Source organism: Mobula hypostoma, chromosome 6 (assembly GCF_963921235.1).
Source record: "Mobula hypostoma chromosome 6, sMobHyp1.1, whole genome shotgun sequence".
NCBI classification, from domain to species: domain Eukaryota; kingdom Metazoa; phylum Chordata; class Chondrichthyes; order Myliobatiformes; family Myliobatidae; genus Mobula; species Mobula hypostoma.
The window spans coordinates 4,683,766-4,709,439 of NC_086102.1; the positions used below are offsets into that span (position 1 = coordinate 4,683,766).

At 43.2% G+C, this 25,674-nt stretch overlaps 1 protein-coding gene across 2 annotated transcripts in view; it reads right to left on the reverse strand.

Annotated features, from left to right (window-relative positions):
• Positions 1 to 433: 433 nt before the first annotated feature.
• Positions 434 to 25,674, reverse strand: part of rsph1 (radial spoke head component 1) — a 34,719-nt gene continuing 9,478 nt past the window's right edge. Inside the window, exons 4-9 of one of the 2 annotated variants that reach the window (XM_063050220.1) lie at positions 24,394 to 24,484; positions 14,206 to 14,341; positions 8,873 to 8,944; positions 7,425 to 7,520; positions 5,632 to 5,731; positions 434 to 1,140 (exon numbers count right to left, since the gene is read on the reverse strand). In XM_063050220.1, the coding sequence (XP_062906290.1) occupies positions 779 to 1,140; positions 5,632 to 5,731; positions 7,425 to 7,520; positions 8,873 to 8,944; positions 14,206 to 14,341; positions 24,394 to 24,484 (857 nt within the window). In that variant the 3' untranslated portion in view covers positions 434 to 778. The remainder of the gene's footprint in view (positions 1,141 to 5,631; positions 5,732 to 7,424; positions 7,521 to 8,872; positions 8,945 to 14,205; positions 14,342 to 24,393; positions 24,485 to 25,674) is intronic. The other variant, XM_063050221.1, reaches the window with a different exon arrangement.

Sequence of the window (25,674 nt, forward strand, 5' to 3'; positions counted from 1 at the left end):
GTGCATTGATGAAGGTGGAGCAGTGTATTTGGTGTATGTGGCATTTGATAAGGTTGTCATGGTAGGCTCATTCAGAAAGTCAGGAGGCATGGAATCCAGGGAAACTTGGCTGTATGGATGCAGAATTGGCTTGCGCATCTCTTGATCAGACCTTATATATGATGAAGATGAATTTTTGATCTCTCAGTTTACTATGTTGTGGCTCTCACACCTCACTTATCTGCCCTTTCTCTGTATCCTAACACTACATTCTGTACCCTGCACTGTATTTCACTGTAGCTGACCCTATATTCTGCATCCTATTTTCCTTTTGATTTACCTCAATGTACATAGGTATGAGACCAACTGTCTGGATGACTTTTCATTGTATCTCAATACATGTAGTAACAGTAAACCAATTACCAATCTGAACATTCCTCCTTGGTGAGCTGAAGTATATATGGTTGATTCAAGTGCCAATGGGCTCCTGCGACAACCAACTCCAGCTTGTATTGTTAGGTAGTATTTACACAGGTGGGAATTCTTTGCCGTATACATGAAAAATTTCTAAACTTTTACAAACAACATTTATTTTTGAAGAAATTATTTTGGACAGAGTATTGATTCACACTACGGCACTTGATAAATCACCTTGCAGTGACAATCAGTAAAGTTTATAGGGCACGTGTTTCTATATATTGTTTGGTATTTCTAGTCAATGCATGGATGAATTTCCTGGCCTGGTCTTCCCCTCCATAAAACCTTGTACAGTATTCGGTTTCATCAGCACAGTCTCCCTTCAGTCTTTCTCAGCCATGGCTTCGGCAGTTGCCTCAGCACCTCCCTCAAATACTGCAGCCGTATCCTCAGGAAGTACCTTAGGCCTGTCTGCGTCTTCTGCATCTTTGGCCTTCTCCTCAGCGTCATCTGCCTCAGAAGGATAGGCTGCTGGAGCCTCTGTCCCCAGAGCATCTGTGGGAGGTGCTTCCACCCCATCAGTGTCCGCCGTAGGGGCAGTGGCCTCGGCAGCTTCTGTCGCAGGGGCCTCCTTCTCACCAGCCTCTGTCGCAGGGGTCTCCGAGTCAGGTTCATCTGTTGCAGCTGCCCTTGCCTGTTCAGCAGCTTTCTCTTCGGCTTCTTTACTGAGTTCAGACTCAAATGCTGGAAAGGGAAATTGAGGGAGTTAAAGTTAAACCCAGAACAGGAACAGCTCCCTCTCCTCTTTCTCTCCACCATCAGATTTCTGATGGACAATGAACTCATGAACACAACCTTGCTTTTTTTAACCTCTTTTTGCGCTACTTGATTTAAATTTATATATCTATATCTTATTGTAATTTGTAGTTTAAAAATGATGTATTGTATTGTACTGCTGGCATAAAACAACAGATTTTATGACAAGCAACACACATCAAAGTTGCTGGTGAACGCAGCAGGCCAAGCAGCATCTCTAGGAAGGGGTACAGTTGACGTTTCAGGCCGAGACCCTTCGTCAGGACTAACTGAAGGAAGAGTGAGTAAGGGATTTGAAAGTTGGAAGGGGAGGGGGAGATCCAGAATGATAGGAGAAGACAGGAGGGGGAGGGATGGAGCCAAGAGCTGGACAGGCGATTGGCAAAAGGGGATATGAGAGGATCATGGGACAGGAGGCCCAGGGAGAAAGAAAAGCGGAGGGGGAACCCAGAGGATGGGCAAGGGGTATAGTCAGAGGGACAGAGGGAGAAAAAGGAGAGCAAGAGAAAGAATGTGTGTATATAAATAAATAACGGATGGAGTACGAGGGGGAGGTGGGGCATTAGCGGAAGTTAGAGAAGTCAATGTTCATGCCATCAGGTTGGAGGCTACCCAGACGGAATATAAGGTGTTGTTCCTCCAACCTGAGTGTGGCTTCATCTTTACAGTAGAGAAGGCCATGGATAGACATATCAGAATGGGAATGGGATGTGGAATTAAAATGTGTGGCCACTGGGAGATCCTGCTTTCCCTGGCGGACAGAGCGTAGGTGTTCAGCAAAGCGGTCTCCCAATCTGCGTCAGGTCTCGCCACATCGGGAGCACTGGACGCAGTATATCACCCCAGCCGACTCACAGGTGAAGTGTCGCCTCACCTGGAAGGACTGTCTGGGGTCCTGAATGGTGGTAAGGGAGGAAGTGTAAGGCCATGTGTAGCACTTGTTCTGCTTACAAGGATAAGTGCCAGGAGGGAGATTGGTGGGGAGGGATGGGGAGGACGAATGGACAAGGGAGTCACGTAGGGAACTCAGGTTGGAGGAACAACACCTGATATTCTGTCTGGGTAGCCTCCAACCTGATGGCATGAACGTTGACTTCTCAAACTTCCATTAATGCCCCACCTCCCCCTCGTACCCCATCTGTTATTTATTTATATACACACATTCTTTTTCTCTCTCTCCTTTTTCTCCCTCAGTCCCTCTGACTATACCCCTTGCCCATCCTCTGGGTTTCCCCCCTCCCCCTTTTCTTTCTCCCTAGGCCTCCTGTCCTGTGATCCTCTCATATCCCTTTTGCCAATCACCTGTCCAGCTCTTGGCTCCATCCCTCCCCCTCATCTTCTCCTATCATTTCTGATCTCCCCCTCCCCCTCCCACTTTCAAATCTCTTACTAGCTCTTCCTTCAGTTATTCCTGACGAAGGGTCTCAGCCCAAAACATTGACTGTACCTCTTCCTAGAGATGCTGCCTAGCCTGCTGCGTTCACCAGAAACTTTGATGTGTGTTGACTGAACTTCCAGCATCTGCAGATTTCCTCGTGTTTGAGATTTTATGACATGCTGTGTGCCAGTGATACTAAACCTGATTCCAATTCTGATTCAGCCCGCTCGACTCACAATCTCAGTCATTTTTATAAATTTATTTAGAAATATAGCACAGCTGGCCCAGCAACCCACCTACTTCATCTCGCCATATCAAAGGACAACTTACAGTGACCAATTAGCCTACTAACTGGTATGTCTTTGGACTGTGGAAGGAAACTGGAAACTCACACATTCGTGGGGATGATGTACAAATTCCTTACAGAGAGTGTTGGAATTGAACATTGAACTCTGACGCCCCAAGCTGTAATATGGTCACACTAACCACTACACCACCATGGTGCCCAATTAGTTTGTACTGATTTGAAACAAGCTGCTCCCCATGGCATTCGTGGGATTCTGAAATCAATCTACACCCTGCTTTAGCAAGTTAAACTGAGAATAGATCTCTCAGTAAAAATATTATCAAATTGGCCTCTGGCTTTCTTCATAATATCAACAGAGGGGCATCTTAAATTGGCATGTTATTCATCCATCTGTTGGGAAAAACAATGGAGGAACACCACAAGCAGTCTCTGATGACACCACGTGGATGGTGTTTCTGAACAGGAGCAGGGAGAGAAGACATGAGGTGATCTGGCTGCAAACACAAGAGATACTGGAAATCTTGAGCAACACACACAATCTGGTGGAGGAACTCAGCAGGTCAGGCAGCATCAGTAGAGTCGACATTTTGGACTGACACCCTTCATCAGCACTGGAAAGACAGAAACCAGAGCAAGAAAATGGGGGCTTGGGGAAGGAGTACAAGTTGGCAGGTGAAAGGTGAGGGCGAAGGTATGTGGGTGGGGGGGATGATGTAAGAAGCTGGGAGGTGATAGGTGGAAAAGGCAAAGGGTTGAAGAAGAAAGAATCTGATTGGAGAGAACAGTGGACCATGGAAGAAAAGGAGGAGGGGGTGATGGGCAGGTAAGAAGAAGAGAAGGGGTGAGAGGGCAGCTGGAATGGGGACTGGACAAAGAGAAAGAGGGAGGGAGAGAAATCACCAGAAGTTGGAGAAATCAACATACCATCAGGTTGGAGGCTACCCAGTTGCAATATGAGTTGTTGCTCTTCCAACCTGAGTGTGGCTGTTCATGGCAGTAGAGCAGCGTATGGTTTTCATCGTGTTGTTCAGCCTTGCTCCCTTTCTCCAGCAATTTTTTCCAATGACAGTTGGGTAGAGACTTGTTGGCTCTGATGCAACATTTGTGAAGTTACCTCATTCTTATCAACTTTCAAACTGATCATACCACGTTAGCTGTACAAAGTGATTTCTTCAAGCAGCTTAAAATTCTTTCTATCTATCATAAGAGGCATGGAGTAGATAGCTAGAGACTTTTTACCAGGGGAGAAATAGTAGAACGCATAACTTTAAAGTGATTGGATGGAAGTACAGGGTGGATGTCAGAGGTAGGGTTTTTTTTTACACAGAGAGTGGAAAGTCCTGCCGGGATTGGTAGAGACTCTTAAATGGTGATAGGAAAATGGAGGGCTATGTGGAAGGGAAGGGTTAGTTTGATGTCAGAGTAGGTTAAAAGGCCAGTACAACATTGTGTGCCAAAGATCCTGTACTGTGCTGTACTGCTCAATATTCTAAATGATTTTCTTAGATTATCTGGCTGGCTGGATGTACTCGCTTGAAAGGAGTTTTTATTGAAACATGTAAAATTCACATGAAGCATGGCAAGACCAACAATGCAGACTGATGTCCTCCATCCTGTTGTGTCGAGAATCAGTGGTCTCAGTTTCAAATTACAGGGCCTAGCAGTTGGGACTAAGATCACAAAATGTTTTTTCAGAGAAAAGTGAATTTTTGGAATTCCTGAGCTGAGATAGCTGTAGAGCCCAGTCACCGAGCATGCCGATGTCCGTCGATCTTTATATATTAATGGAACTGAGGGCTATGAGGTTAGTTACAGAAGTGGGTTTCAGCTAAAAGGTAAACCGTTTTCTCATTGAAGGGAAGAGCAGGTACAATGGGCTGAATGGCCTATATTTCTTACATTTGAGCACTCTAAGGGTGAGTTCCAAACCTGATATTTAGAATCTAATATCGTTAAGAGATCCGTTTCCTCCTTTTACCTTAACAACTCTCATGCCAATCAAAGTCTAAGTGTGCAATTCGGGTGGCACGGTGGTGAAGCAATTAGTGTAAAGCTAATACAGTGCCAGCCACACTGGTACAATTCCGCTGTTTGTAAGGAGTTGTACTTCTCCCTGTGATCACGTGTGTTTTCTCCAGGTGCATAATCCAAAACGGTATGGAATAAGGTTAGGAATTGTAGGGAAGCTATGTTGGCGCCAGAAGCATGGTGAGAATTGCAGTCTGTCCCAGCACACCCTTGGACTATGTTTTTATTGTATGTTTCGATATATATGTGACAAATAAAGCTAAGCTCTTTAATTGTCACCCCGAGATCTCTCTGTTCCACAGCACTCCCCAGAAAGCTATCATTTACTTGTTAAGTCCTGCTCTGATTTAACTTGATAAATTCCCACTGCTCTCTATAAGGAGTTTGTGTGTCCTCCCTGCACCCGTGTGGGATTCCTCCGGGTGCTTGGGTTCCCTCCCACATTCCAAAGCACGTGGACTGGTATGTTAGTTGGTCACAGGTGCAGGCGTTAGGGCCAATTACTGTGCTGTATCTCTAAATAAATAGAAGAAGCCCTGTCAATGACTGATGAAATGGCAGCAACCAGAGTAAATCGAGAAAGTCCAGGAACGTCTCTGCACTGTTCCACACTTATCACTTTCCAGATTAAGGAATCATCCTGAATTTCTGAATGGATTTTATGTTGATGACCTTAGTGTAGCTTCAGATATACTGGTGTACTCACTTGGTGAATACAAAGACAATCCTGAGATCTTCTCTGCCTTCCACTTCAGAACAATCGCAGCCACCAAGTCTTCCTCCTCTGTTTCTTCTTCAGTCTTATCCTGTTGTAGGGAGAATGGTTTTAATAACAGCCCAGACTCTGCAGGGTATATCCTTAACTCTGATGTTTCTATTATATTGCACTGTAACTACATGTACTGGTCATCTCTCTTTACTGGTTTGGCTTGCCTCCCAGTCCAACAATCTCTCAATCTCCTCACGGTCACAATATGACCCAGCTCTGTCTCTTATACATTCTCCACCATCACTACCTCCGACTCTCCTTTCTTCCCAGGTAGAATGTACTGTAAATTGTTTATCAACAGCTACCTTAGAAGGTTTCCTGACATGTGACTCAACAACTCTTGACCTCAGTCTGTCTCATCATGTCCTTGCATGTTACCTTCCACTAAATTATACAAAAGCCTGAAAGCATGTACCACCAGGCTCAAGAAGAATATTTATCCTGCTGATAGAGGCTGATTGTATGGTTCCCTCGTACAATGACGTGGACTGTTAACCTGACAATCTACCTTGTTATGATCTTGCAGTTTACCGTCTGCCGCACTGCCCTTTCTCTGTAACACTTCAGGTAGATGGATACTTTATTGATCACAAAGGAAATTACAGTATCACAGCAGCATTGCAAGTGCACACATATAAATATTACAAAAGCAGTAGAAAGAATAAAAAATAAGTTACTTCAAACACTTCAACAGGAGGGGGTCATCACTTCTCAGGCTATAGGTTGACTCGTTATAGAGCCTAATGGCCGAGGGTAAGAATGGCCTCACACAGCGCTCTTCAGAGTAATGCAGTTGTCTGAGTCTATTATTAAAAATGTTCCTCTGTTCAGCCAAGGTGGCATGCAGAGGATGAGAAAATGCCAGGATTTTCCATATCGTCCTTTGTTCTATACCGCAGCCTCCAGTGCGTCCAGTCTGACTTCTATAACAGAGCCAGCCTTTTAACTCAGTTTATTGAGCCTGTTGGCATCACCCATGTTGATGCCATTGCCCCAGCACACCACTGCATAGAAGATTGTACTGGCAACAACAGACTGGTAGAACCTGTGAAGGAGAGGCCTGCATACTCCAAAGGACCTCAGTCTCCTCAGGAAGTAGAGGTAACTCTGGCCCCTCTTGTACACAGCCTCTGTGTTGGTGCTCCACTCAAGTCTGTCATCCAGGTGCACCCCCAGGTACTTGTAGGTCCTCACCATCAATAGTAACAGGCAGCAATGTAGGCTTAGTCTTCCTAAAGTCCATCACCATCTCCTTTGTCTTACTGACATTGAGCTGCAGATGATTCATTCTGCATTCTGTCGTTGTTTTCCCTTGTTCCACCTCAATGCACTGTGTAATGATCTGATCTGTATGAACAATGTGCAAGACAAACTTTTCGCTGGATCTCCATACATGTGACAATTAAAAACAATTCCAATGATAAACCAATTACAAAGGCATTTTATCAATTTAGCAATAGCACACAATGCATAGACTCTTGAACATAGGAAAACACCTAGGAGGGGTTAAGCAGCTGATACAAATTTAGACTAAAAGTAGACTTAAACTGGGATTTCAAGGAGTTGGACATGAGAAAACAGTACAGAGAGCTGAGATTGGAAGATGATGCATTCACGCATTACATGCTTTTCCACGCGTGCTGGACAAGTGCATCTCTAGCCCTCATGCATCAGTGACTCATGCAAATACATGCCGGGTGACACTGCAAACAATCACACACTACACTAGCCTCGCTCAGAAGCGAAGGCTCTGTGGTGAGCGGGCTTGGAGTGGCTGAACCGGACGCTGCCTTTTCAGAACTCTTCCTATTGGTCATGTGAGAAACCTGGCAATGAGACACACTGTGATCAGCAAAAGTAGTACACATCTTCAGGGTGATCCACTTTACATCTGACTTACAAAATCTGTTCCCATAATAATCCACTTAGCCCGTATTTGGGTCTGTGGTAGGTTAACTGGTTGTGATTGATCGCTGAAACTTGTTTCTATTTATTCATCTTTTGGGATCTGGGTATAACAAGCAAGAACAATTATGGCCCATCAGTAGTAGAGGTAGATACATCAGGGACATTTAAGAGACTCTTAGACAGGTACACGGAGGGCTATGTGATTGTGGAGTGAAAGGTTGTACTGTACCGTACTGTAATGCTCTGTTTTGTATGTTGTCTGTTCTAAGAACAGTCAAATAATACATACAAGTAACCTCCTCAAACATCCAGCACTCATAGCTGGTGCAATTACCACATGGCTCATCGGTGTGTAGTACTCCAAGACACTAATGCTATTGAGTTATAAAATGCCTGAGTGTGTTTCAGAAGACATCATATCTGTGGTGTTTCTGTGCTGCTAAAATACTTGCCTCATTTCACTGCAAAGCCCTCGGTTTCCACCGATTATTCCGTTTGTCTGTGTACCATAACTCATTTTAGTCATCATATGACACCTGTGCCTTAGGGATGAATTCTTTAACGCCTTTTTTCAATATCCTGATCTCCACTATTAACGCTTGCTGGTACCGTGAAGACAAAGCTAGGTGCCGCCGCTGCCACTCAAATAAACAAGTCAAAGGTCACCACAGTGTACTTCCGTCACTGCTGTCAGGTTACTGGTTTGGTTTTGCATGTCTACACTTGACTAATTTCCTGATTCATCTTTAATTTTACTGTTATTTAGGGATATAGCATGGTAACAAGTTCTTCCAGCCCAATCCACCACCCAATTACACTCATGTGACCAAGTAACCTTTGGACTGTGGGGGGAAACTGGAGCACCCAGAGGAAACTCACATGGTCATGGGGAGAATGTACAAGCTATTTACAGACAGCAGAGGAAACAAACCTGGTTGCTGTTGCTATAATTGTGTTACGCTAACTGGTACGCTGCCTATCGTTTTCTAGAGGAAAATGACTAGCTGATTGCAGAGATTAAGCAGACAGCACTTTGCACTTTCAGTCAGCCTGTGAATCTTCGGGCCATGGCACTCAGGGACTGGTGTTAATATTACTGTGTGACTGCATACACTGGATCACAACTACATTTGCTGTGTGTGACAATATGTTCCGTGTTTTGCACTTTGGCCCCAGAAAAACATTGCTTTATTTAGCTGTACACATGTGCACAGTTGAATGACAGTAAACATGAACTTAAATTAACAATAACATTCCACTGTGGATTTACCTGTTCTGTCTGAAGGTATTCACCGTGCTGCTCACATCCAAAGTTAAAGATGTATTTTCCTCGGCCGATAGGCTGAAGAAATATGGAAACAGAAATCTCAGTAGAAGTCAAAACCACAGAAACATTTCAGCTCAAAGACAAATTCAGATTTATTTATCACATATACATTGAGACGAACAGTGAAATGTGTCATTTGTGTTAAAACATCCAAGGACGTGCTGGAGGCAGCTGGAAAAACAGAACCGCTTTTTATTTAATTCCCTGTAGAGCATTTTCTCAATAGAAAGTCTTGTGGATCACTGTACATACTGAATGATTAAACTTGGTAACAAAACAATAGTGAAACAAGACCCGTTCCTCCTCCTCTCCATCCTCCTTAATCCAGATCAGCCTTTGGTTTTGATCCAGATCTCCGATTGACCTTTGAGCTTTGGTCTTCAGTATCGACCCAGGACTCGAGAATGGTGACGAATAAGGACCCGAGCTCCAGGCCTCGAACCCTGGTCTCATCGATAGCGAATGAATCAGGTTATTTGATCCAGCTGGTCCATGTCACAACTTACAAGCTTTTCCTCCTGTACTATCGGAATCTGACGTTTTTAATCCAAGGCTCTTTCAGAAGTCAGAAATCTGTTGCTTCACAATTGTTTTATTAAACATTAACAGACAAGGAGAGTAGAAAAATGGACAGTGATAGAGTGTATGAATTGAAGAGAGGGAGAGTCAAAAAATGGCGCTGCTGTTTGCTGTATACTCTCTTTATACTTACAGATACTTGCATTCCATTCAAATTGGTAGATAAGAGTCAGACAGTCAGGAAAACATTATTCATATAGTGCAGCATCAAAGAAGTTTCCAGAACCATACAAATGTAATCACTGAACAATTGCAAATACATACTGTGGCCACTAGGAAGCATACTAACAGTTTCATCTATGTAAAGTAAGTAGCATAAATTCACCCTTAAGCTGCAAAGAAATAACAATTAAACAGTCTAAGAATTAAGCTATCTGATTAAACACTACCATTGTCTCCTACATCTTTATTCTCTTTCCCCTTAAATGCCTCTCTACTGTTTGTCTCAGCCATTTCATTTTGAAACAAGTTTCATATTCTCACTGTTACAGTGAAGGAGCTTTTGAATTCTCTATTGGATTTAGAGTGTATGCCTAACATCAGGGAGTAGTGCAGAACTATGGGCTCTGGCTATTCTCCTTCCTCCTGAATGTTCGGTTGCTGATCTGAGACATCCTGTACCCAGCACATTCTTCTGGAAAAGGAATCTCAGGGTTGTATGTGGTGAAATACAAGTACTTTGACAATAAAAATTTTCTTTGGAGACTCAACCTTGGCCATAGAAACATTCATCTGTCCTCTTCATCAATAAATCTCCATTGTTACTGCTTGCCTGGACTTTATCCTCCCTTGGTGCCACAAACATGGGTACTGCTGCTCCCTTCCTCTGAGAGGTTATTCTCCCCAACATATTCAAAGTGACACAAAGGGAGCTAGGGCTTTACTCTTTGGAGAGAAGGAGGATGAGAGGAGACATGATAGAGGTGTACAAGATAATAAGAGGAATAGATAGAGTGGACAGCCAGCGCCTCTTCCCCAGGGCACCACTGCTCAATACAAGAGGATATGGCTTTAAGGTAAGGGGTGGGAAGTTCAAGGGGGATATTAGAGGAAGGTTTTTTACTCAGAGAGTGGTTGGTGCATGGAATGCACTGCCTGAGTCAGTGGTGGAGGCAGATACACTAGTGAAGTTTAAGAGACTACTAGACAGGTATATGGAGGAATCTAAGGTGGGGGCTTATATGGGAGGCAGGGTTTGAGGGTCGGCACAACATTGTGGGCCGAAGGGCCTGTACTGTGCTGTACTATTCTATGTTCTATGTTCTATCCTGATGAATTAGACTGTAGAATTGTTAATTCTCTAGTATTTTCTTGTAGTTTAAGTTTCCTATGCTTACTAGTTTTTTCTATAACCACTTGTAAATGTGTAACTGTTTAGAAAAATTTCCGGTAATTGTAAAATAACTGACCCTGTATTTTCTAGAAGCTTCTCAGTTTTTTTTGCAGTGAATATCATCATCCTCATGTGCTGTGTCATATGAAGTGGGCAATTGCAGTCTTTGACCATGATTGTTCTGGCAAATGTTTCTGCAGAAGTGGTTTGCCATTGCCTTCTTCTGGGCAGTGTCTTTACAAGATAGGTGACCCCAACTGTTATCAATACTCTTCAGAGACTGTCTGCCTGGCGTCAGTGGTCACATAACCAGGACTTGTGATATGAACCAGCTGCTCATATGACCATCCGCCACTTGCCCCGTGGCTTCATGTGACCCTGATCAGGGGAACTAAGCAGATGCTACACCTTGCCCTAGGGTGACCTGCAGGCTAGCAGAGGGAAAGAGCACCTTATACCTCCTTCGGTAGAGACACAGCTCCAACCCTGCCCCCTCTACCCTGCCGCAGGTATCATGCCATTCGCAATTAGCTATGTTAAAGGTTAATTGTTCTCTCTAGTCTGAGTATGAAACAATAAAAACTGCTTTCTCTTTGAATTCCTTCTCCTTTGTTCCTTCTGTGTTTTTAAAACACTAAGTAAAATGACCATAACCATCAAGTTTTATGCCTCATTCTTGACTTCTGACAAACCTCTGGATCAATACTACAAGATCCATAATTCGTCTGAGAGGGGAATAATCACCGCTGATCTCTGCAGTCCTGCTGCGGTTACTGCCCCTCATGGTGCCAGTCTCCTTTCTTGCTGAAACCTGGGTTGTGACCAACTCACTAAGTCTACTATGGCATTGAAATCAATTTCCCCTCAGAGAGCTTTGGTCCCAGGACTCTGCCCAATCACTAGCCTTTAAGTGCATTGTAATGAGCCTCTGAGGAAGGTTTAACATCTGATTTATTGTCATTTTATTTAGAGATACAGCACAGTACCAGGCTCGTCCAGCCCGGTGAGCCTGTGCAGCCCGATTATCTGACAAACCCACATGTCTTTGGAATGTGGGAGGAAACCCATGTGGTCGTGGGGAGGATGTAGAAACTCCTTACAGACAGCAGAGGGAATTAAACCCAGGTTTCTGGCACTGTAATAGCTTTATGCTAACCACTACGCTACCATGCTACTCCCTGTTTTTTAATATGTTTTCTCTAAAGAAAAACTTCTGTCAATGAATCTACATCAATCTCAGAATAGTAGTAGTTTGTTGACATACAAGGAGTAAATATATGGTCTCTTTCCAAATCAGTTTGGTAAGTAACGAGGTGAGAAAGCAACAAATGTAGGCCTCATGTACGAGGTGCTCATACAAACAGAATTCTAACATACACAAAAAATTCTGCAGATGCTGGAAACTCAGAGGAACACACACAAAATGTTGGAGGAACTCAGAAGGTCAGGCAGCACCTACGGAGAGGAATAAAGAATTGATATTTCAGGTGGAGACCCTTCATCAAAACTGGAAAGGAAGGGGCAAAATCCAGCACAAAAAGGTTCAAAGTTCAAAAGTAAATTTAAAGTACATGTATATCAGCATTTACAATCCTGAGATTCATTTTCTTGCGGGCATACTCAGTAAATCCAATAACCAGAACAGAATCGATGGAAGACCGCACTTAACAGGGCAGACAACCAGTGTGCAAAAGACATCAAACTGCAAACACAAAAGAAAAAATAGAGAAAATACTACTACTAATGATAATAATCATCATAAAAAATAAATAAATAAGCAATAAATATTGAGAAAATGAGATGAAGAGTCCTTGAAAGTGAGTCAATTGGTTGTGGGGACAGTTCAGTATTGGGGTGAGTAAAGTTATCCCCTTTGGTTCAAGACCCTGATGGGTGAGGGGTGATAACTGTTCCTGAACCTGGTGGTGTGGGTCCTGAGGCTCCTGTACCTTCTTCCTGATGGCAGCAGTGAGAAGAGAGCATGGCCTGGGTGATGGACGTCCATAATGATGGATGCTGCTTTCCTGTGACAACACTCCTTGTAGACGTGTTCAACAGTGGAGGGGGCTCAACCCGTGATGCATTGGGCTGTATCCACTATTTTTTGTTGGATTTTCTGTTCAAGGGCATTGGTGTGTCCATACCAGGCTGTGATGCAGCCGGTCAATATACTCTCCACTGCACATCTATAGAAGTTTGTCAAAGTTTTAGATGTCATGCAGAATCTTCACAACCTCCTGAGGAAGTAGAGGTGCTGCTATGCTTTCTCCGTAATTGCACTTACGTGCTGAGCCCAGGACAGGTCCCCTGAAATAACAGTGAGGAATTTAAAGTTGCAGACCCTCCCCACCTCTGACCCCACAATGATGACCAGCTTATGGATCTCTGGTTTCCTCCTCCTGAAGTCAATAATCAGCTCCTTGGTCTTGCTGACATTGAGTGAGAGGTTGTTGTTATGGCACCACTCAGCCAGGTTTTCAATCTCCCTCCTATCTGCTGATTCACCACCACCTTTGATTTGTCCAATGACAGTGGTGTCGTCAGCAATCTTGAATATGACACTGTGGCTGTGCTAAGCGAGTAGAGCAGGGGCCTAAGCACACAGTCTCGTGCTGCACCTGTGCTGACGGAGACCATGGAGACACTGTTGCCAATCTGAACTAACTGGCATCCGCAAGTGAGAAAAGTGAGGATTCAATTACACAAGTAGGTATTGAAGCCAAGTTCTTGAAGTTTATTGTTTAGTTTTAGAGTGCTTGATTGTTGTGTCTGTGCACAACTGCATATCGATTCAATAAAAAGCAGGCACACAGAGATGGCTTTAACTGGTGCGTTCACATTGCAGTGAGAGAGCGAACAATGCTCACGCACAGACAACAGATCAATACGTAGTGTTGGCACGGAGTCATTGCTCTACATTACATTGATAGTATTGAATGCTGAGCTGTAGTTGATAAAAAGCATGCTGATGTCTGCATCTTTGCTGTCCAGATGTTCCAGGATTGAGTGAAGAGCCAATGAAAAGGCATCTGCTGTTGGCTTGTTGTGTCGGTAGGCAAACTGGAGCCCATCCAAGTTGCCTCTCAGGCAGAAGTTGATATGTTCTGAGGTGAAGGAGTACAAGCTGGCAGCGGATGGGTGAAACCAGCTGAGGTGGGTGGGGGAGGAAGGATTATGTGAAACGCTGGAAAGTGCGAGGCAGAAGAGGTGAAGGCTGAAGAAGTGATATGATAAGGGAAGAGAGTGGACCATGGGAGAAAGGGAAGGAGGAGGGGCATCAGAGGGAGGTGATGGGTATGCAAGGAGAAGAGAAGTGAAACAAGACAAGACATGGCCAAGGTAAATGGCTAGAGATGGCACTTACATTGTTATTGAGAAAGTTGCCCTGGTATCGGTGATTCAGGTGAATGAGCTCTCCAGCCTCCACTTGTTTTCCATGAACCCAGTTTCCCACGTATTTCGATCCTGTCAGGGCATAGACGTAGGTCCCCTGCCCGTTCCTGGGGAAGAAAGACACAATAGGCATGATCAGATGACAGACTAAGACTTTTTATTCTCCTTATTATCACTCCATGGGCCACTGAGCATGCTGTCAGATTTACGTTAGTTTTATAAGCATGTCAAAGTTACTCATGGCACAGGGAATAACTGGCTGATTTTGAGACTCAGATACAGATTCAGGTTTATTTATCACATGTACATAAAACCATACATTGAGATGTGTCATTTGCATTAACAACTAACACACGTTTGGCATCAACATAGCATGCTCACGCTAAGCAGAGCAACACAGAACACAACAAAGCAGAACATACTAAGCAATAAAGCTGCAACAGCAAAATAAGCCCTGTTCCTCTCTCCCTCCCATCCACACACACACATCCCTCTAACCCCAGAGGAAGGCTCCAGCCGTCAGTGGACTCATGGATTCGCAGATGGTAGGCTTGACTTCCCCGGTGATCCTTCGAAAGTGGAGCGGAGGCTTAGGTTTAGACTCTGGCCTGCCCTCCAATTCCTCCACATTCCTGTCCCTGGACTCTAACCTGACCCCTAAATACCACCTCTGTCCCTAAAACCATCCAGATGAACCCAAACAAAATTAAAAACTAACTAAATCTGAGTGGCGACCTTTGTAAATTGTAAATTCCCAGGCTCAAAGCCTAATCTATAATCATAAAACCATAAGACATAGGAGCAGAATTAGGCCATTCAGCCCATCGAGTCTACTCTGCCATACAATCATGGCTGATCCAGGATCCCACTCAACCCCATACACCTGCCTTCTCACCATGTCCTTTGATGCCCTGACTGATCAGGAAATGATCAATTTCCGCCGTAAATATATGCACGGACTTGGCGGTCTGTAGCAGAGTATTTTACAAATTTACTACTCTCTGGCTAAAAATATTCCTCCATACCTCTGTTCTAAAGGGTCACCCCTCAAGTTTGAGGCTGTGCCCTCGAGTTCTGGATACCCCTTCCACGGGAAACATCCTCTCCACATCCACCCTATCTAGTACTTTCAACATTCAGTAAGTTTCAATGTGATCCCCCCCACCTCCCGTATTCTTCTAAATTCCAATGAATACAGACACAAAGCTGGCAAACACACCTCATATGTTAACCCCTTCATTTCCAGGATCATCCTCGTGAATCACCTCTGGACTCTCTCCAATGGCAACACATCCTTTCTGAGATATTGTACCTAAAACTGTTGACAATTCTCCAAGTGCAGCCTGACTAGTATCTTATAAAGGATTGACATTATCTCCTTCCTTTTATATTCTATTCCTCTTGAAATAAATGTCAACATTGCATTTGCCTTCTTTACCACAGACTCAACCAGTAAATTAACCTTCTGGGAGTCTTGCACGAGGACTCCCAAGTTCCTCTGCACCTCTGATGTTTGAACCTTCTCCCTATTTAGATAATAGTCTGCACTATTGTTCCTTTTACCAAAATGCATTATCATACATTTCCCAACACTGTATTCCATCTGCCACTTTTTTGCCCATTCTTCCAATTTGTCTAAGTCTTCCTGCAATCACATTACTTCCTCAGCATTCCCTAACCTTCCACCCATCTTCGTTATCATCTGCAAACTTTGCCACAAAGCCATCAATTCCATTATCCAAATCACTGACAAACAATGTGAAAAGGAGTGGTCCCAGTACTGACCCCTGAGGAACACCATTAGTCACTGGCAGCAAACCAGAAATAGCCCCCTTATTCCCACTTGCTGCCTCCTGCCTGTCAGCCATTCCTCTATCCATCAGCGATGCTTCAAATAATTATATTGAAATGCATCACGTAGCTGAACACCTTTGTAAAGGAAATGAAAAGATTTGTGAAGGTTTGGTAATTACTGTCAAATCTAAGACTTTTGCTTTCTGAACATATGTCTGATGTACTGGCTAAGGGAATATTTCTGAACACTTATATGAACTTACTGCTGAAGTCTTCGGAAATTAAGACTAAATAAGAAATAAAATCTATGGACTATTAGCTAGTATCTCATGAAATTGAAGGTGATTTGGGGATCAATGGAAGATGACTATAAATTGCACATTGCACATTTAGACGGGGACATAGCATAAAGGGTTTTACTCCTCATGTTTCTGAAGGATGTAAGTAACAAAGTCAATTCAAATCAATTCAACCCATACCTTCTGGTTCCATGCATAGACTGCCCCAGTTGTCTCTTGTGGGCCTACTTTTTCTCTGGTTGTTCTTTTGGTCTTAACGTACTTAGAGAATGCCTTCAGATTCTTGTGACTTTTCTTCGCCTTCTTAAGTACATTCCTAGATGTTTTATATTCATAAGAAGCCTCTCCTGTCATTAGTTTCCCAAACCAGTTATATGTTTCCCCTTTTCTCTTTATCCAATCTTCAATATCTCTTGACATCCCAGGTTACCCTGGTTTTGACCTTTACAGGAACACATTGGCCCTGAACTCGTTCTTTCTCTTTGCATAGATGTAGACTTAAAAGGAAGAAAACCTTTAAGTTGCACAATATATTTTAATGATCAGGACAGTCAAGCATGTTCTATTGCAGTGGAGCTGCTGTGCTATTTGAGTTGCTTCTAAATATGTTTTTATTTGTGCAAAATATTACTCTTAAATTTTGATTTGCATTCTTTTGCAATGCTGTTAGCATAGCATGGGGGGGGCTAATATTGTGTTACTTGGCCTCTATCACAAGGAAAATACTTTGAAAGACTTTGTAAAGTGTGGACGAACTTACTCTATTTAATAAAATATTATATTTCATTTAAAATATTATTCAGAACAATTTTATAGTGATATAGATAACACACTGAATCAGTACATTGCCTGAGACTTTTCACTTGTTCTCGCCTCCATGAAAATTTCAAGCCCTGAGCACAAGATTTCAGATGAGACACCGTGCAGTTCTGCAAGAGGGTTGCTCTGTCATTGCTAATTTGTGTTAAGTCATTAATTGACAAAATGGAGACACAAAAGAGTGTACAAACTGGACCCTGGAGCAGCTGAGGGAAATTGGTGGTAAATTGGATTAGTAGGTATGCAGATGATACAAAGATAGGTGGAGTTGTGGATGATGAGGTAGGTTTTCAAAACTTGCAGAGAGATTTAGGACAGTTAGAAGAGTGGGCTGAAAGATGGCAGATGGAGTTTAATGCTGAAAAATGTGAGGTGCTACATTTTGGGAGAACCAATTAAAATAGGACATACATGGTAAATGGTAGGGCATTGAAGAATGCAGTAGAAAAGAGGAATCTAGGAATAATGGTGCATAGTTCCCTGAAGGTGGAACCTCATGTGGTTAGGGTGGTGAAGAAAGCTTTTGGTATGCTGGCCTTTATTAATCAGAGAATTGAGTTTTGGAATTGAGATGTAATGTTGAATTTTATACGGCATTGGTAAGGCCAGATCTGGAGTATTGTGTACAGTTCTGGTCACTGAATTATAGGAAAGATGTCAATAAAATTGAGAGAGTACAGAGGAGATTTACTAAAATGTTGCCTGGGTTTCATCTCCTAAGTTACAGAGAAAGGTTGAACAAGTTGGATCTTTATTATTTGGAGCATAGAGGTTGAGGGGAGACTTGATAGAGGTGTATAAAATTATGAGGGGGATTGATAGAGTTTACGTGGTTAGATTTTTTTCCATTGAGAGTGGGGAAGATTCAAACAATAGGACATGAGTTGAGAGTTAGAGGACAAAAGTTTTAGGGGTAACATGAGGGGGAACTTCTTTACTCAGAGAGTGGTAGCTGTGTGGAACGAGCTTCCAGCAGAAGTGGTTGAGGCAGGTTCGATGTTGTCGTTTAAAGTTAAATTGGACAGGAAAGAAATGGAGGGTTATGGGCTGAGTGCAGGTCGGTGGGACTAGGATAGGGTAAGAGTTCGGCACGGACTAGAAGGGCTGAGATGGCCTGTTTCCGTGCTGTAATTGTTATATGGTTATGGTTGTATGGTTATATTCTGATTAGGTTTCCCATGAGCACACAGTTTAACAGTTAAGGATGTAATGCTGAGGCTTTATAAGACACTGGTCAGATCACATTGGAGTATTAAGAGTAGTTTTGGGCCCTTTATCTAAAAGATGTACCGGCATTGGAGAGGGTCCTGAGGAGTTTCATGAGAACTATCCTGGGAATGAAAGGGTTAATGTATGAGGATCAGTTGATGGCTCTTGGACTGTACTCGCTGGAGTTCAGAAGAATGGTTGGGGGGGGGTGATCTCATAGAAACCTATTGAATATTGAAAAGCTTAATTAGAGTGGACATGGAGAGGATGTTTCCTACAGTGGGGAGTCTAGGACCAGAGGACACAGATAGAGTGGATGTGGAGAGGATGTTTCCTATAGTGGGGAGTCTAGGACCAGAGGGCACAGATAGAGTGGATGTGGAGAGGATGTTTCCTGTAGTGGGGAGTCTAGGACCAGAGGACACAGATAGAGTGGATGTGGAGAGGATGTTTCCTATAGTGGGGAGTCCAGGACCAGAGGACACAGATAGAGTGGATGTGCAGAGGATGTTTCCTATAGTGGGGGAGTCTAGGACCAGAGGGCACAGATAGAGTGGATGTGGAGAGGATGTTTCCTATAGTGGGGGAGTCTGGGACCAGAGGACACAGATAGAGTGGATGTGGAGAGGATGTTTCCTATAGTGGGGGAGTCTGGGACCAGAGGACACAGATAGAGTGGATGTGGAGAGGATGTTTCCTATAGTGGGGGAGTCTGGGACCAGAGGACACAGATAGAGTGGATGTGGAGAGGATGTTTCCTATAGTGGGGGAGTCTAGGACCAGAGGGCACAGATAGAGTGGATGTGGAGAGGATGTTTCCTATAGTGGGGGAGTCTAGGACCAGAGGGCACAGATAGAGTGGATGTGGAGAGGATGTTTCCTATAGTGGGGGAGTCTAGGACCAGAGGACACAGACAGAGTGGATGTGGAGAGGATGTGGGGGAGTCTAGGATCAGAGGGCACAGCCTCAGAACAGAAGGATGCCCCTTCAGAACAGAGATGATGAAAATTGCTTTAGCCAGAGGATGGTTAATTTGTGGAATTCCTTGCCACAGACAGCTGTGGAGGCTGTCATTGGGTTTATTTAAAACAGAGGTTGATAGATTCGTGATTAATAAGAGCATCAAAAATTATAGGAAGAGGGTGGAAGAATGGGGTAGCGAAGGGTACCAATTCAGCCATGACAGAATGGTGGAGCAGATGATCAGCCAAGGGGCCTGGTTCTGCTCCTATGTCTTCTGGCCTTACAAGCAGCCCCAAGCCTGCCCAGTACTTGGATGGAAGATGACCTAGGGAGAAAGTCAAAGATACAACACGGAAACAGGTCCTTCAGCCCATCAAATATATACTGACCATCAACCACCCACTTACACTAATCCCACATTATTTTCTCATTTCTGCATTAATCCAAGTTTATTTTCCCTCACTCTCATCAGCTAGTATACCTCAGATCCTACAGTCATCTGAACACTAGGGACAATTTACAGTGGCCAATTAACCAATGAACTTGCAGGTCTTTGGGATGTGGGAGGAAACCAGAGCATCCAGAGGAGTCTCAGCTGGTCACGGGGACCATGTACAAGCTCCACACAGACAGTTCCTGACATCAGGATCAGACTCGGCCCTCCAGTCAGTGCTGTGAGGCAGCTGCTCTACTCTCTGCTCACTGTGTCGTCTGATCTGGTGCATTGTGATCCAAAGTTTTTTCAGAAATCCACTTGTAGCTTATGGCTGTTTTATTAAATATTATAAGAATGGAAAAGGAACAATAAAGAGGAGCCAAGAGAATAAAGAAAATAAAAAGAAAGCAAAAATCATTTGCGATTGTCTCACACTCAGAGCAGCGATAACAGAATTCTAGTGATAACCATTAACGTATAAAATAGCCAGATTCAAGTAGCATAATGCTTGCTACAGAAAACTAATAAGTTTCTAGAAAAATACAGAAGCAACGGTACCATTATTACTATAAAATTCACTGAGCATTACATGTATGGAGGTGATTATATAAAAATACAAGCAAACATAAAAAAGTTAGGTGCTTTAAGAATACAAGGAAAATAACAATTTTACACCCAGCATTGGGGAAACATAACACAAAAGCCCATAAGTCATAAAATATAGTAGCAAAATTAGGCCATTTGGCCCATTGAGTCTGCTCTGCCGTTTCATCATGGCTGATCCAATTTTCCTCTCAGCCCCAATCTTCTGCCTTCTCCCCATATCCCTTCTCCCCATATCCCTTCATGCCCTGACCAATCAAGGATCTATTATCCTCTGCCTTAAGTATACATAAAGGCTTGGTCTCCACAGCTGCCTGTGGCAAAGAATTTCACAGATTCATTCATTCTCTGGCTAAAGAAATTCCTCCTCATCTCTGTTCTAAAAGACGTACCTCAGCCTCTGATCTAAGAGACTCCCACCATTGGAAATATCCTTTCCACATCGACTCTGTCAAGGCCTTTCACCATTCAGGGCCACCAAATGCTCTTCATATGATAAGCCATTCAATCCTGGAATCATTTCTGTGAATACCCTTTGAACCCTCAACAACTTCAGCACATCCTTTTGAAGGTAAGGGACCAAAACTGCTCACAATACTCCAAGTGAGGCCTCACCAGTGCTTTATAAAGTCTCAGCATCACATCCTTGCTTTTATATTCTAGTCCTCTTGAAATGAATGGCAACATTGCATTTGCCTTCCTCACCACACACTCAGCCTGCAAATTAACTTTCAGGGAATCCTGCACAATGACTCCTAATTGCCTTTGAACCACAGCTTTTTTTTGTATTTTTGCTCCATTTCGAAAATAAGTCAACCCTTCCATTTCTTCTAACAAAGTGCATGACCATATACTTCCCGACACTGTATTTCATCTGCTATTTCTTTGTCCATTCTCTAATCCAAGTCCTTCTGTAACCTCTCCACTTTCTTAAAGCTACCTGCCCCTCTACCTACCTTCATATTGTCTGCAAATTTTGCAACAAAGCCATCAGTTCAATCATTCAAATTTTTGACGTATAACATTAAAAGAATCGGACCCAATACAGGTCTCTGTGGAACACCACCAATTACCAGCAGCCAACCAGAAAAGGCTCCCTTTATTCCCACTCTTTGCCTTCTGTCAATTAGCCACTGCTTTATCCATGCAAGAATCTTTCCTGTAATATTATGGGCTCATAGCTTGTCAAGTAGCCTCATGAATGGCACCTTCTCAAAGGCCTACTGAAAATCCAAGTACACAACATCAACCAATTATCCTTTGTCTACCCTGCTTGCTTATACCTTCAAAGAATTCCAACAGATTTGTCAGGCAAGATTTTTCCTTGAGAAAACCATGCTGACTATGGCCTATTTTATCATGTGTCTCCAGGTACCCTGAAACCTCATCTTTAATAATTGATTCCGACATTTCCCAGCCACTGAGATTAGACTGACTGGCCTATAGTTTCCTTTCTTCTGCCTCTCTCCTTTCTTGAAAAGTGGAATAACATTCGTAATTTTGCAGTCTTCCAGAAACAGTTCAGAATCTAGTAATTCTTGAAAGATGATTATTAATGCTTCCACAATCTCTTCAGTCACCTCTTTCAGAACTCAAGGGTGTATACCATCTGGATCAGGTGACTTAACTACCTTCAGACCTTTCAGTTTCCCAAGAACCTGGTCTCTGTTATTGCTAACGTCAGCCATTTCATGATGCCTGACACCTGGAACTTCTACCATACTTCTGGTGTCTTCCATAGTGAAGACTGAATCAAAATACTTATTCAGTTCATCCACCATTTCGTGGTCCCCATTTCTATCTCTCCAGCATTGCTTTCCAACAGTGTAATATCCACTCTCACCTCTCTTTTACACTTTATGTTTCTGAAGAATCTTTTGATATATTATTTAATATTATTGGCTAGCTCATTTTTGTATTCTATCTTTACCTTTTTTTGGCGTGTGCCTGCGTGCGTGCGTCCGTGATGATATCTTTTTCATGCCTTTACAAGGCGCGGAGCGAGAGAGACTGTGTGGTGAGCCATTCCTCACACAGACATTTTCGCAGTATTTTTCCCTTTATTTTATGAGGTTGAGTTGTGATCTCGACACTCAACCTGGCACGGATGGAAAGTGTACTCAGAGAGGACCTGACTGGTTTCGAACCCTGGTCTGGCGGCGATGTCATTGCGCCACCAGCCAGCTCTATCTTTACCTTCTTAATGACTTTTTTTTAGTTGCCTTCTGTCGGTTTTTAAAAGCTTGCCAATTCTGCAACTTCCCATGATTTTTTTCCTATTTTATATGCCCACTCTTTAGCTTTAATGTTGGCTTTGACTTCTCTTGTTAGCCACGGTTGTGTTATCTTTCCTTTAGAATACTTCTTCCTCTTTGGGATGTACATATCCTGTGCCTTCCGAATTGCTTCCAGAAATTCCAGCCATTGCCGCTGTGTCGTCATCCCTGCCAGTGTTCTTTTCCAATTAATTCTGGCCAACTTCTCTCTCATGCCTCTAATTCTCTTTACTTCCCTGTAATACTGATACATCTGATTTTAGCTTCTCCTTCTCAAATTTCAGTGTGAATTCAATCATTTATAATCGTCTACCCCTCAGTGTTCCTTTACCTTGAGCTCTCTAATCAATTCTGGTTCATCGCACAACACCCAATCCAGAATATCTGACCCTCTAGTGGGCTCAACCATGAGCTGCTTTAAAAAGTCATCTCTTAGGTACCCTAGAAATTCCCCCCTCCTGGAATCCAGCACCAACCTGATTTTCACAATCTACCTGCATATTGAAGTGCCCCTTGACTATTGTAACGTTGCCCTTTTGGCGTGCATTTTTACCTCCTGCTGTAATTTGTATTCCAATTGACAACTGAATGCATGCTTTTACAAGAATCTCAGTCATATTCCACATAAGAAGTAGCAAAGAAAACAGAGCATAAGTATGCAACTGAGAGGATGTGACTGATGGAACTCACGATGGTCACAACTATTCAGCATATTTACACACAACATAGATAATCACTCTGAAAGCTACAAACCTACAGTATGCGAATAGTATGGCATTGTAAACATAGTTAATGGAAACATTAAAATAGGGAGATACTAATAGATTCAGGAGAAGGGGCAATGGTGGGTACTGGCACCTTAAAACCAGTTGCTTCGGGCAGATGGAGCTCATCAGCCGTGGTTGGGAGCTCATCTAGGAGAAGGAAAACTCTGATCTCAAAACTCCGCTGCCTTGCGGCTACACCGTCTCACAGGGAAGGCTTCGGGAGTAAACCCTGAGGGAAAAATCTGGAGCTGGAGTCCCTAAGGCAGTCCTACATTGAGTCAACGCTGACTGGCAACTTCTGTGACGCTGCTGCTACCCAACTATATCAGTCTCTGCCGTTCCTTTGGGTTTCTTTAGATGTGTGGAGAGAGCAAGCTTGCTACATGGGCATCAGCTTGCTCTCTATATTGTATTGCCCTGGCTTGCATATCTACACAGCTAGGACGCGATATCCATGGTCAACTCTGACCAAGAGAGGCCCTCACCAATAGGTCCAGTGATTTAGAATACATATAGAAAGTGGATTCAGGCAGGTACATATGGAGTCATCTTTTTTGAGCAGGTGAGAAAACCACCTCAGGTGAGCCAATTGTAGGACTATTGTAACCCTATCAATACATGATATTCTGCCTGTCCCAGAGCTCAATGAAACTTCAGAAAAGTTCCAGTTCAATTATCATTCAATCATACATGAATACAGCCAAATGAAACAGCGTTCCTCTGGGGTCAAGATGCAAAAGACAGTAGTAACAGTCATAAAGAGCACAAGGCACATATAGCATCTTTACTGTGATGATAGCAGTAAACATACTGTACAGTCACGCAGAAATAAAATAGCCTCAGTCCCTGAGTGACATGCCTGTAAACTGATGGTGCGTCGGTGTTGTCGGCAAGGACAAGCAGTTCTCAGCTGTGAGAGAATGGGTAAAGCTCAGAGTTTAACATTCTTCCTGAATTGTCCTGGGGCATTTTCTGATACGACTTTGGCTTACCTTTGGTGAGCCAGCCATTCTCCACTGTATGTATCACCGTTTGGATAGTAGTAAGTTCCGTCTCCATGCCGTTGATCATTTGCCCAACTCCCTGTATCATCACACATAGAAAAGTGTCATAAGATCACAAGTGAGACATTGAGCTCTTTGCTGTGTGTTGCATATTAAAGGCTCCTTTCAGCAAAAGGGGGAAGACTATACCTGCATAAAATATTCCAGGTGTGTCTCCAGGAGCTGGTATAATTGCAAACAGAACTGTTCCCTTCGCATTAATACTATCAGAGAGGAGGTACAGGAGCCTGAAGACACACACTCAATGATTCAGAAACTGTTTCTTCCCCTCTGCCATCAGACTTCTGAATGGACAGTGAACCCATGGACACTACCTCATTATACTTCGTTTGTTACACTATTTTTGCAGTTAATTTATTTATCACATGTACATTGAGACAGATTGTGAAATGCGTCATTTGGGTTCAGAAGGTTGTGCTGGGGCAGCCTGCGAGTGTTGCCACACATTCCAGCGCCAACAATGTCCAGCAGAACAAATGTCAGTGTTAATAAACAAGATTCAGATTCACTCTTTCGTACAAATCCTCCAACAATTAGCTTAGATAATAGTTGGTTGTATCTGCATGTTAACTTTCAGTGTTTTGTGTACAAGGACACCAAGATCCCTCTGAACACCAACACCTTTCAATCAATCACCATTTGAAAAAATGATCTGCTTTGCCACTAAGGTAACCCCTCAACATTAATCACATTTTTCTGCAATATCCTAACTCACTTACTTGGAGCCTAACCGCTCAGGAACAGGCCCTTCAGCCCAAATGGTCTATACTGACCAAGATTCCCACCTAAGCTAGTCCCTTTTGCTGTGCTTCAAAGTTCAAAAGTTCAAAGTAAACTTATTACCAAAGTGTGCATATGTCACCATATACAGCCTTGTGATTCATTTTCTTGTAGGTGTCCAAAATAAAAGTTTACTGTAGAGTCAATGAAAAACTACACACACAAATATTTTTATTTCTTCATTTACGGGATGTGGGTGTCACCAGCTAAGCCAGCATTTATTTCCCATTCCTAGTTGCCCTTGAGAAGGTGGTGATGAGCTGCCTTCTTGAACCGCTGCAGTCCCTGAGGTGTAGGCATGCCCACAGTGCTGTTAGGGAGGGAATTCCATGATTTTGACTCGACAACAATGAAGGAAGGTCAGGATAGTGAGTGACTTGGAGGGGGATTTCCAAGTGGTGGTGTTCATCGGCATCTGCTGTTCTCGTC